Source organism: Cetorhinus maximus, chromosome 13 (genome assembly GCF_964194155.1).
Source record: "Cetorhinus maximus chromosome 13, sCetMax3.hap1.1, whole genome shotgun sequence".
NCBI lineage: Eukaryota > Metazoa > Chordata > Chondrichthyes > Lamniformes > Cetorhinidae > Cetorhinus > Cetorhinus maximus.
In genome coordinates this window covers 1874019-1886134 of record NC_135891.1, presented here as the reverse complement: position 1 = coordinate 1886134, position 12116 = coordinate 1874019, and the positions used below count along the sequence as shown (strand labels likewise).

Sequence of the window (12116 nt, the reverse complement as noted above, 5' to 3'; positions counted from 1 at the left end):
CAGGCGAGACGTTATACTGAGGCTCAGTATCTCATGGCACTATTTCAAAGGCAAGCAGGGGAGTTCTCTCCAATGTCCTGGTCAATATTTATCCCTCAACAGCCACCACAAAAACGGGTGATCTGGTCATTATCATATCGTGGGATCTTGAGGCTACATTTAAAAAAAAACTACAGTAAAGTCCCCCCCGTTCGCACTCCTGTGGGACCTCGCAAATGGTGAAACTGCGAACAAGGAACATATTTTTGAATGGGGTTCAATTAGAAAGGTTCCAGCCAAGCAAGGGCAGCGTTGGTTTGGACAGTTACTGCACAGCAAATTGTTCTCACTCTATCTACTCGCATACACTTCTGCCGGGATTCCTGGATAACGGTGGAGAGCAGGAAAGCTGATTTCTACGGCCAGTTGAATAAACTCACAGCGGTGTCAGTAAGCGTACTCCATGAGTAACTCGCCCCAACAATTACTCGCTGTATCCTCCATTTTAACACAGCATTCCAATCCATCAGAATTCCTTCCTGATGTTTCAATTATCCAAAGGGTCATGTTTAACAGTGTTAAATTTGCCAGAGTATATCTGCCCTGGGCTTTCAAAGGTCTTTTGCAGAATGAATTAATGACGAAACTGATATCCGAGGGTAAATGAACCGATCCCACTCTCGAGCTGTGCTCAAAGGGTGCACTTGTCACAGAATCAGTGCAGAGGTTCAGGCGTTTCAGATAAGCAAACATTGCTCACGCGATGGGTGATGCTGCGTATCAAGTACAAAATGCGGGTAAGTGAAAACACAAACCAGGAAGTTGCAAACGGCAGGACTTTACTGTATTTCATTGGCTGTAAAGCACTTTGGGACATCTGGTGGTTGTGAAAGGCACTATATAAATGCAACTTTTTTTTATGTCCTAAGCTCTGGAACTTCTTTCCTTAGCCACTCCCCAGCTCTCTCTATTTCTCTCCACCTCTCCCCACCTCTCCCCAGCTCTCCCCACCTCTCCCCAGCTCTCCCCACCTCTCCCCAGCTCTCCCCACCTCTCCCCAGCTCTCTCCACCTCTCTCCGCCTCTCCCCAGCTCTCCCCACCTCTCCCCACCTCTCCCCAGCTCTCTCTATTTCTCTCCATCTCTCTTTGCCTCTCCCCACCTCTCCCCAGCTCTCTCTATTTCTCTCCATCTCTCTTTGCCTCTCCCCACCTCTCCCCAGCTCTCTCTATTTCTCTCCATCTCTCTTTGCCTCTCCCCAGCTCTATTTCTCTCCATCTCTCTTTGCCTCTCTCCACCTCTCTCCAGCTCTCTCTATTTCTCTCCATCTCTCTTTGCCTCTCTCCACCGCTCTCTATCTCTCTCTATTTCCCCCTATCTCTCTCAATTTCTCTCTATCTTCCTCTATTTTTCTCTCCCTCTTTCCATCTCTCTATCTCTCTATCTCTTTCTATCTCTCTCCACCTCTCTTTACCTTTCCACCTCTCTCTATATCTCTCTCTATTTCCCCCTATCTCCCTCTATTTCTCGCTTTCTATTTCCCTCTATTCCCCTCTATCTCCTTTTATTTCTCTCTCTCTATTTCTCTCTATTTCTCTCTCTCTATTTCTCTCTATTTCTCTCTCTCTATTTCTCTCTATTTCTCTCTCTCTATTTCTCTCTATTTCTCTCTCTCTATTTCTCTCTCTCTATTTCTCTCTATTTCTCTCTCTCTATTTCTCTCTATTTCTCTCTCTCTATTTCTCTCTATTTCTCTCTCTCTATTTCTCTCTATTTCTCTCTCTCTATTTCTCTCTATTTCTCTCTCTCTTTTTCTCTCTATTTCTCTCTCTCTATTTCTCTCTCTCTATTTCTCTCTCTCTATTTCTCTCTCTCTATTTCTCTCTCTCTATTTCTCTCTATTTCTCTCTCTCTATTTCTCTCTATTTCTCTCTCTCTATTTCTCTCTATTTCTCTCTCTCTATTTCTCTCTATTTCTCTCTCTCTATTTCTCTCTATTTCTCTCTCTCTATTTCTCTCTATTTCTCTCTCTCTATTTGTCTCTACCTCTCTCTATTTGTCTCTACCTCTCTCTATTTGTCTCTACCTCTCTCTATTTCTCTCTATCTCTCTCTATTTCTCTCTCTCTCTCTATTTGTCTCTCTCTCTCTCTATTTCCCTCTCTCTCTCTCTATTTCCCTCTCTCTCTATTTCTCTCTACCTCTCTCTATCTCTCTCCATTTCTCTCTACCTCTTCCACCTCTCTTTATCTCTTGCCACCCCTCCTCTCTCCCCCTCTCTCTTCTCCTTTAAGTTGCTCCTTAATATCTACCACTTTGATCTAGATTATTGGCATCTATCCTCATATCTATTTATGATCCTCAGTGGAAAATTCTGTCTGATGATGCTCCTGTGACTCATCTTGAGGTGTTTTGTTACATCAAATTTTAACTTGTCATTTGTCGCATTGTTGTTTTTAGAATTTATTGTGTGCAAATTAACTGTTCCTTTAATTAATTCTTGAGACAAAAGCATTGCTGGTAAGGCTGGTATTTATTACCCGTTCCTAGCTTCCCTTCTGGTGCTGGTGAGCTGCCTTCTTAAACCGCTGTAGTCCGTGTGGTATCGGTAACACTCATGGTGCTGATCGGGAGGGAGTTGCAGGATTTTGACCCAGTGACAGTGAAGGAACGGCGATATATTTCCAAGTCAGGTTAGTGAGCGGCTTGAAGGGGAATCTGGAGGAGGAGGTGCACCTACAACGCTCATCCAGCCAAGTAGCTGTTACTACTCTTTAAAAGTGACCCATTGGCTGTGAAGCGTTTTTGGTATTCCTGAGGAGATGAAGGTGCTATATAAATGCAAGATGTTTCTTTCAAAAGACAGCCGTGTAAAGTGAATGCTCCCTGCATGAACTTATCCAACCTGCTCACAGCTGAGCGCCACTCAATGTGCCAGAGCATCAGGGCTGACTCTTCTCTGGAGGTAATCAGGGCTCACTGGCTGAGGGACTGACTCCTTTTTATGATGTTGCAGGAGTTGAATGTTTCTGGGTGTGTGTAGCAGTCAGCACTGTACAAAGCAAACTGCAAATCCTATAGCGGCAGCAACATATCTGAAGTGTTATAGAGCCCTTTCTACATGAAGTGCATTCTTAGCATCAACACAACACTGTGGAGATTGCTGCTACATCAGGGCCTGAGAAATACTTCAATCCATCACATTGTAAAACATACAATATTTTCTTCATAGTTATATATTACCTAGAAAGCAAGCTAGGATTGTGTGTTTTCAAATGTTATACAACTAAATCTTTCTGTTCTTTAGTTAATAACAGACTGCACTTCAAAAGAATTCATTGCATGAAATGTTTTGATATGTTCTGTCTTAAAAGATGTTGCATAATACTTTTAATGCTCCCAATGTTTCTTTACTTGTGTCTGATTCTGTTATTATGCCCTGCTGAACAACAGCCCCTGTTCACCCTTCACCACTGACCTACATTGACTCCTGGTCACTGAAGACCTTGATTCTAAAATTCCCGTCCTTGTGTTCCAATCCTACCTCACCCCTTCCTGTCCCCTCCCGCTCTACAACCCTCCAGGATCTCTGCGTTCCTCCTATTCTAACCTCTTGTGCATCCAACACCCTACGTCACACCATTGGCAGCTGCGCCTTCAACTGCCTAGACCCTGAGCTCTGGGTTTCCTTCTCTAAACCTCTCTGCTACCCTACCTCTCTCTCTCTCTCTCTCTCTCCTCCTGAAGAGCACTCCTGAAAACCTGTCTCTTCCACGACTTCTCCATTTTCTTCTCTGCTCAGCACATTTCGCACGCAATAGAAAAGGGAGGAAGTGATGCTACAGCTGGACAGAGTCTTATTCGCACCCCATTTGGGGTAATTGTATTCTGTCCTGAGCGCCTCAGGAAGGGTATATGCTGCCCTTGAATCAGGTGCAGTGCAGATATACCAAATTGATATTAATGATCATTTGGTAGTACAGAACTTCAGTATTGCTGAAAAATGACATTTTTTGTCGAAGTTTTTCGTCTTGCACTCATCAGGACAACTCACAAGAAATACCAAATGTAAAGGGAACAACAATTTATGCTGTATGAGAAGAGAGTGCTGGTTGGTTGGCAAGTGGACTCTGATTGGGAGAGGCGTTGCCATCAGCTGGTGTATTCTCCATGGCAATGCCTCTACCAATTAGGAAGAACTTCCCCACATTAAAGAAATAAAAATCCCCTTCAAAAGGGATGCTGCAGGTCAACGGAAGCGCTCCAGCTGAGACTGGTCGATTTTTGTTGGATAAAGTTATCAAGGAATATGGAGGAAAGGGGAGGTAAACAATGGTGAATTGCAGATCAACCACGATTTAGCTGAATGGCGGAACGGGCACGAGGGGCTGAACGGCCTCTTCCTGTTCTCATATAAGTGTAAGCTGCTGTTGTGATGGAGCGCAGCAGATGTTTAGAAAGGACCTAAATGGCCTTCCTGGTCACTGTTCCTGTGATGTTTCTGAACGTGGTACAAACTGTTTCAGACAGAAACTGGTGCAGACCTCCTTATGTCTTTGAAATGTCTCAAACATCCCTAGCACAGTGACTTACTGTCTCTGGATGGGGGCCACTGTTATGCAAGAAAATGTGGCAGCAAATTCTGTAAAACAGTGCCCCAAAAATAGAGATGAGATGAATGGCACATTGACCTTATCTTGATGCTACTGATTGTGGGTGGAATGCTGGCTGTGGCCCATTATAAAGTGAAACGCCAATTCATTTCTTTCAACAAACAAAACCATCTATTGAAATACAGGGTGAAATATAAGACCGATATAAATATATCTATATAAACATATATATTATATATATATATATAAAAATAGACAGGTACATCAATTGACGTGACTGAGTGGGACATTCACTGCAATATCATTAGGTACACAAAATTATGTGATAAATGGAGTGGGGGAGGGGAGGGCTCTGTTTCACTAACAAACAATTAAACTGTTTGGAGTCCTGTAAATATTTTTGTTCTGATTTTGCCAATGCACCTTGGTTATTCATGTCTAATTTTGTTTCCTTGTATCAGTAAGGTCAGTGATAGATGACTTTATTAAATCAGTCCATCTCCACAAACTTTCACAATCGCACTCTCCTCACTCTGGTGTGCCCAAGGTTCCCGATGAACACATTGGATGTTTTCTTCCTTCACTCTGTTTGCTGAAGGCATACCTCATGAGGCTAAGACCAGGGCTGCTGTTTACCCAGGCTCGGAGCCTGTCTGCTCATTGTTACACAGGCCCTCATATAAAGCCAGCTGCTGGAGACAGTCTCCTGAATTGGCTTATGAAAGGCGGACACTGACTGTCACCAACGAAAATCAAATTTGTTTTTGAGCCATAAACATGGGCTGACATCAGCTCCTTGAATAACAATGACTTTCGGAGACAAAATTGCATGAACGCACTCATGCACAGGTACACACAGACATAAGCACGGACACATAAATTCATGCTATGTACATGCACATGCCATAGACAAACACTGCACACACATATACCATACACAAACCCCTTACATGCACTTCACACACAAGTGCTACACACATACACACCATGCAGACACACGCACCGCACACACACACACACACACACACACACACGTTATACAGGCATGCATGCTCCCCCCCCCACACACACACACACACAAACACACACATGCACACAGACACACACACACACACATGTAGAAACACAGTATAAAACACAACTCTTTGCCTGTGTTAATCTGACAGTCTATTTTAAACAGTCGGTTTAAACAGCTGAACTGTTTCTGTGCAGGTAGGCCTGGGATGCGCTGGGCTCCTGTTGTTTTGGAATCTGTTCTGTTTAACGATTGAGGGATATTCCACAACCCCGATGACAACACAAGCATCGTTTATGGAAAGGCATAAACATAACTTTAACCTTGTGTCTGCAGGACCTTCTGCACGGTCTGGCTGGCTATGAGCAGCTGGGAAACTGACTCACTGCAGTGAACCGGGCTGTGGGGGGACAGCACGGAGGTTTCCCAAACCCTCCAGTCCCCGGGAATGAAAGACCCATTTCCTAGTCACTGTTGCAGGAGAGGAATCGACAAGCTATTGGAAGGAAAATGCAGCTTTTCATTCTCTCTGAACACTTTCATTTATTAGTTCTAAAAATATCGGAAAAGGGGAAAAGCTGACACTCAAGAATCATGCAGTCCGATGAAAAGGTCTCTGTTCAGCTGACCGGGATGGCCATTTTGTTCCACTTACTGCACTGGAACTGTTCAAACAGTTGCAAAAATCCTTGTCAACCCATTGCATGACCATGTTCCAGAATAACGAGAGAATAAGTTGGCATTGTTCAAGCTGCACTGTTCTACCCTCAGCTGTTCCATTGTTACTGCCTCTCACAATAATGCCATAAAGCATCCTGTAAATTTAAAACTGAACCAACTAGTATTCAGCAAAGGAAGTGGTGGCCCTGGGTGAGTGACAGTGTGCACTGTAACACTCACCAAGCACTAACACTAAAGCAGCTAGTCATTGCAGGGAGCAACTTTTGCAGGTCAACATCTAACAATTTAAAAAAACCACAACGCAACAAAACAAAATGTCCCTGAATTTTCCCAGGTTGTCCTGCATCTTGGATTGGCTGGGCTTTTCCCTACATGTGGCCCAGGACGCAGTATACGGCGTATGTATGTAGACAGTGCTATGTCCTGGATTTAGAGCTCCTTGAGGAATACACAAAATAAGTGTACAAATGTACTTCACCCGCATGCTCAAAAAGACCACTGCATCTGCTACCACTGAATGCTTGCTGAATTTATTTTACAAATCTACATCCTGCATACTCTACTCTGCATGGAAACTGCACGTCCGCAAATCACTTGCATTTGCTTGTCCAGTTGTGTCCATGAAGATATCTGCATGCAGATATCCACACACTGATATCTGCACAATGATATCCACACACTGATATCCACATACTGATATGCACACACTGATATCCGCACACTGATATCTGCGCACTGATATCCACATACTGATATCCGCACACCGATATCCGCACACCGATATCCGCACACCGATATCCGCACACCGATATCCGCACACCGATATCCGCACACCGATATCCGCACACCGATATCCACATACTGATATCCGCACACCGATATCTGCACACTAATATCCATATACTGATATCCACACACTGATATCTGCACACTGATATCCGCACACTAATATCCACATACTTATATTCACACTCTGATATTCGCATTTATCTTTGCATGCGGCTATGTATCTATGTGCTTCCCTGCAGATGCATCCACACGGAACCCTGCATTTGCAATTATGCACATGGTGTTATGTAGTCAAACATACAGGCATTTGCACAGTCATACATGTACACATAAACAGTTACTGGGCCACTGTTTGCATATGGAATGGGTCTGTATACAAACTCTCCGTCAATGTTCAGGGCCGCCTTCCAAAAGCATATTTGAAACTGCAGCTAATTGTCTTCCGCTGGCCAAACACGAGGGCTTTGTTTTTTTCATTGTTCATAGTGAGTTGGAAAAACAATAAATACTTTGAAAATGTGTTTAGCATCTTTGTTACAATTGGGTTTTAAACTTGATGATCACAGTTGCTGTGGCTTGTCATTGTCAGCAGCTCAGTTTGGCAGGTGAGGCCACAATTTGAACAAGCTGTATCTTGTTGCTGACTGAGGTACAAGTCCATTATCAGTGGGTAGTTCCTGCTCCTGACATCAACAAAATAAAATTGACCAAGGCCGTACGATAGCCATGTTCTTCACTGCCCTGCCTGCCTTTGGATTTTATTTTGACTGTTACAGGTGTATCACATGTTGTCGCATCATGAAAGTCTGTGTGTGTAGCACAACCTTAACCAATACTGTGGCTACAAGAGCAAGTCAGATGCTGGGAATTCTGCAGAGAGCAACTCACCTCCTGACTCCCCAAAGCCTGTCCACCATCTACAAGGCACAAGTCAGGAGTGTGATGGAATACTCTCCACTTGCCTGGATGAGTGCAGCTCCCACAACACTCAAGAAGCTTGACACCGTCCAGGACAAAGCAGCCCCGCTTGATTGGTACCACATCCACAAACATTCACTCCCTCCACCACCGACGCACAGTAGCAGCAGTGTGTACCATCTACAAGATGCACTGCAGGAATTCACCAAGGCTTCTTAGACAGCACCTTCCAAACCCACGACCACTACCATCTAGAAGGACAAAGGAAGCAGATAGATGGGAACACCACCACCTGGAAGTTCCCCTCCAAGTCACTCACCATCCTGACTTGGAAATATATCACTGTTCCTTCACTGTCGCTGGGTCAAAATCCTGGAACTCCCTCCCTAACAGCACTGTGGGTGTACCTACACCACAGGGACTGCAGCGGTTCAAGAAGGCAGCTCACCACCGCCTTCTCAAGGGGCAATTAGGGATGGGCAATAAATGCTGGTCCAGCCAGCAAAGCCCACATCCCATGAAAGAATTTTTAAAAAATATCCTGTTGCCCCCACCATGCTCCCTCCCCTAACTGACTTCTCCAACATCTTGCACTGTGGAAATGGGACAAAGTGACTGTTTACACCGACAGTCCTTAGTGCCAAGAAAGGTGCCAATTGTATACCCCGTGTGCGGGTTGCAGCAATGGCACAGGACAATGTGGGGCTGCGGGTTTGCCATGCACTGATACACAGGAGCCCCATACAACATGGAATATTATTCATATTATTGTAGGTACCAGAGACAAACACAGCTGCATCTCCCCCTGTATCACGGACACCACTCCGGCTGCCGGAGGGGTTTGGGCACCTTTTAAACTCTGAGCCAGGTCTCCTGTGTGTGTGTTTTTTGTTGTTTTACACACACACACACACAGGTTATTCTGTACCTGCAGCTTCCTTTACCCTCCCCTTCTCCATCTCCTCCCTTTCCCCAGGAAGTTTTTCCTTGTCGTTACTTTAAACTCAAGAATAAAAAAAAAATACCCATCTCTTTGCCCCAGCACAGTCCCAGATTACCTGTGCCCACATTGCACAAATCTGGCAAAATTGTTTTAACTAATATTGCAAATCTCTTTCTACTGTCACATCTTCTCAAGTGGTGGGGGCTTTGCACCGAGAACAAAGCTGATCACACACTCGATCTGTCCGGATCGATGACATTCTGGTACAAACAGATGCTAAAAGGCAATTATTATTATTATTATTATTTTAAACCCCCTCCCTCCCCTTGACTTTGCTCTTTAACGATCCGGTGATTCTGGCTCCAGAGAACAGACCTTGCCCCAAACTTTCATCCTAGTCCCTGCTGCCCTTCAAGGTTCTTTTACACAGAGTCAGATCTTTATAACCGGCCCCCAAATCACTGTCCAGACCAACAGCCGAACGGGAAATACACGCCGACATCGAGTCAGATATGAACAAGGGATAGAGAGCAAGGCAGGCGCTACTGCTACATTGACTGGACCCCCAGATCCCACTGGAATCACCAGCCTAACACTCTGTACTTACTGGAAACGCAGAGTAGATCAGTTGCTGGTGGGATTCTCAGTGTAGGAGTGAATAGCCCCAGAGCCCGCTTTCCAAGTTGCACTGAAGGTGGACAGTGTGTGTGGTGAAAGGCTCACCGAACCCAGTTCATCGCTGCTGTGTTATTAACACAGTAACGCAGGAGGAGGGCCTGAGTTAACAGCCTGGAGATATTGCTGCTCCGATCAAAACAAGTTTGTAATCAGAAATGCCCACACACAACACACACACACACTCAACACAGACACACACTCATTCACACACAACACACACACACATTCTCTCACACACAACACATTCTCTCACCCACACACAACACAGAGACACACACACTCATTCACACACAACACACACACACACACACTCACACACAACACAGACACACACACTCTCACATAAAACACACACATACACATTCCCTCACACACAACACATTCTCTCACTCACACACAACACACACAACACAGAGACACACACACACACACACACTCATTCACACACAACACAGACACACTCTCTCACATAAAACACACACGCACATATTCTCTCACACACACACAAAACAGAGACACACACAACACACACACACACTCTCACATACAACACACACATACACATTCCCTCACACACACAAGAGACACACAACACATACAAACACAGACAAATAAACACATAAATACATATACACACACATGCAACTACACACACAAACACACACCCCACACACAAATACATTCACACACACACATTCACAGACAGACACACACAGACAACACACACAGACACATAAGCACAATTTCTCTGTATAAAGCTACAAGCCAAGTTCTGTCAGCTAGTAAAGCTCCTCTAAATGCTCATCTCCAGAACAAACCTGACACAAACAACTCACAGCATGAGAAGGGAACAAGAGACATGAAGTTAAAATCATGGTGATTTTACCTTATTGCAGTAATAATGTTCCAGGCAAGAGGCAGAACCGAGGCAGGTTGGGTCAGCAGGTAAGGCACCCACCGTAGCTGGGGCTGTGGGATAAAATCTCACGTCCATCTTTCAGTGGCTGCAACACCAAGCGCATGGAAGCAGATTTTTAATTATTATTCTCACTCTCCCTTCCTCGCTCGGTGTCTCTCTCAGTCTCTATTGTTGGATGGAACAAAAAAAAAAGAGAGAATGGGGTAAGACTCAATTCATCCTTGTCTCATATCCGTTTGTGGTCTGTAATAGTTCAGCCTTCGTGCAACTCACAGATGCATACTTTGAACAGTCTTGCCATAATGAACTCAGCAAAGTGGCACAAAAAAGTCTCAGATAGCAGAGGAGCTAAGCCAGCAAATTGTTGCAAGAAAATTATGAGGTTTTTTTTTTTCCTCCTCTGGGTTCCCGTGTCTGTTTTCTTTGTCTTTCAGTCTGTATCTCTCACACACTCCCTCTTTCTCTGTCTCAGTTTCTTTCTCTGCTGTCTGTTCTCAGCATGCCTGAGAGTGTTTACCCATGCGTTTAAGCTGAGGGTATCATTTGCTAGCTTTCTCCACATTGAAAGCCAAGCGACCTCTGCTGATAATACAAGGGATATGGATGAGTGGGGGAGGGGAATATCACCGTCTATACAGCACTTCAGATGAGAGAGTCTGATAAAATTGCTACCCCTGCCTGCACCCACACCCACCAGGACAGGAAAGAGTTTCAAATCTCCCTCCGTTAGTTAGTTCACTAGAAACCCTGGGAGTACATCAGCGAATTCCAGCCCCAGCATTTGTTTCTTTTAACTGGATTTGGAAAACCTATCGGGAAAAGCAAATGAAAGAGTGAGTGTTTGCTGGCTGAAGGCATGAGGACAATGTCAAAGCAAATCCTCTCAGCACATTAAAGCTCCAGAATCTACATGTAATAGCAAGTGAGCAAACTGTGTCACACACACACACACACACACACACACACATCCTTCTAACATGCAGCACTCCAATTCTTTGAGGAGTTAATGTGTGTGAAATGAAGATTCTGTCCTTTTGGTGTTACGCATTGTATACCAACAAGAGAAAGACTGGGGATGGATGGGAGGGTGCGGGGTTCGTTCTGTGTGTGTGTGTGGGGGGGGGGGGGGGCGTAGGGGGGAGGTGGGGGGGTAATTGGTTCAGTCAGGGGAAAGGAAGGGCACAGACATTCTTTTTGAAGTTTCTAATTTGGCAAGACCTAACTTGGGAAAAACACATCCACACTTCAGGTAACTCAGCTGATCCGGACAATACAGAATCTTTGCTGCAGTTTGTGGTGGGGAAACAGAACAGGATTCCCAAGAGGAATACTGAGCAAGCACAGGAGAACATTGTCACCGTCCCCCTTACCGGATTGCACAAATAAGGGTATCACCGAGATGGACAATGGATACAATGCCAGGAAAAGCCTGGGTGAAATATTTAGAGAGGTTTTTTTTGTGCTCTGAGGGACACGGTAGTTGTGCTCTCTGTGGGGGAGGGTAGCATTAAGGACTGAAAGTCAATGAATTGTTGATAACAGAAAATGCATCGTTTTTAGTTTATAACAGTAAAATTCTAAAC

The 12116-nt window shown here is 44.6% G+C and overlaps 1 protein-coding gene across 10 annotated transcripts in view; it reads right to left on the bottom strand.

Moving 5' to 3' along the window:
- Positions 1 to 11096, bottom strand: part of tox2 (TOX high mobility group box family member 2) — a 225498-nt gene extending 214402 nt beyond the window's left edge. For 5 of the 10 annotated variants that reach the window (XR_013578398.1, XM_078554781.1, XM_078554778.1 and 2 more), the window contains exon 1: positions 10501 to 11076. Coding sequence is in view for 8 of the 10 variants with exons in the window: in XM_078554781.1 (XP_078410907.1) it covers positions 10501 to 10608 (108 nt within the window). In the remaining 2 variants the exon portion in view is untranslated. Of the gene's footprint in view, positions 1 to 9543; positions 9791 to 10500 lie in introns of those variants that run through there. The other 5 variants (XM_078554780.1, XM_078554786.1, XM_078554782.1 and 2 more) reach the window with 4 other exon arrangements.
- Between the last annotated feature and the right edge of the window lie 1020 nt (positions 11097 to 12116).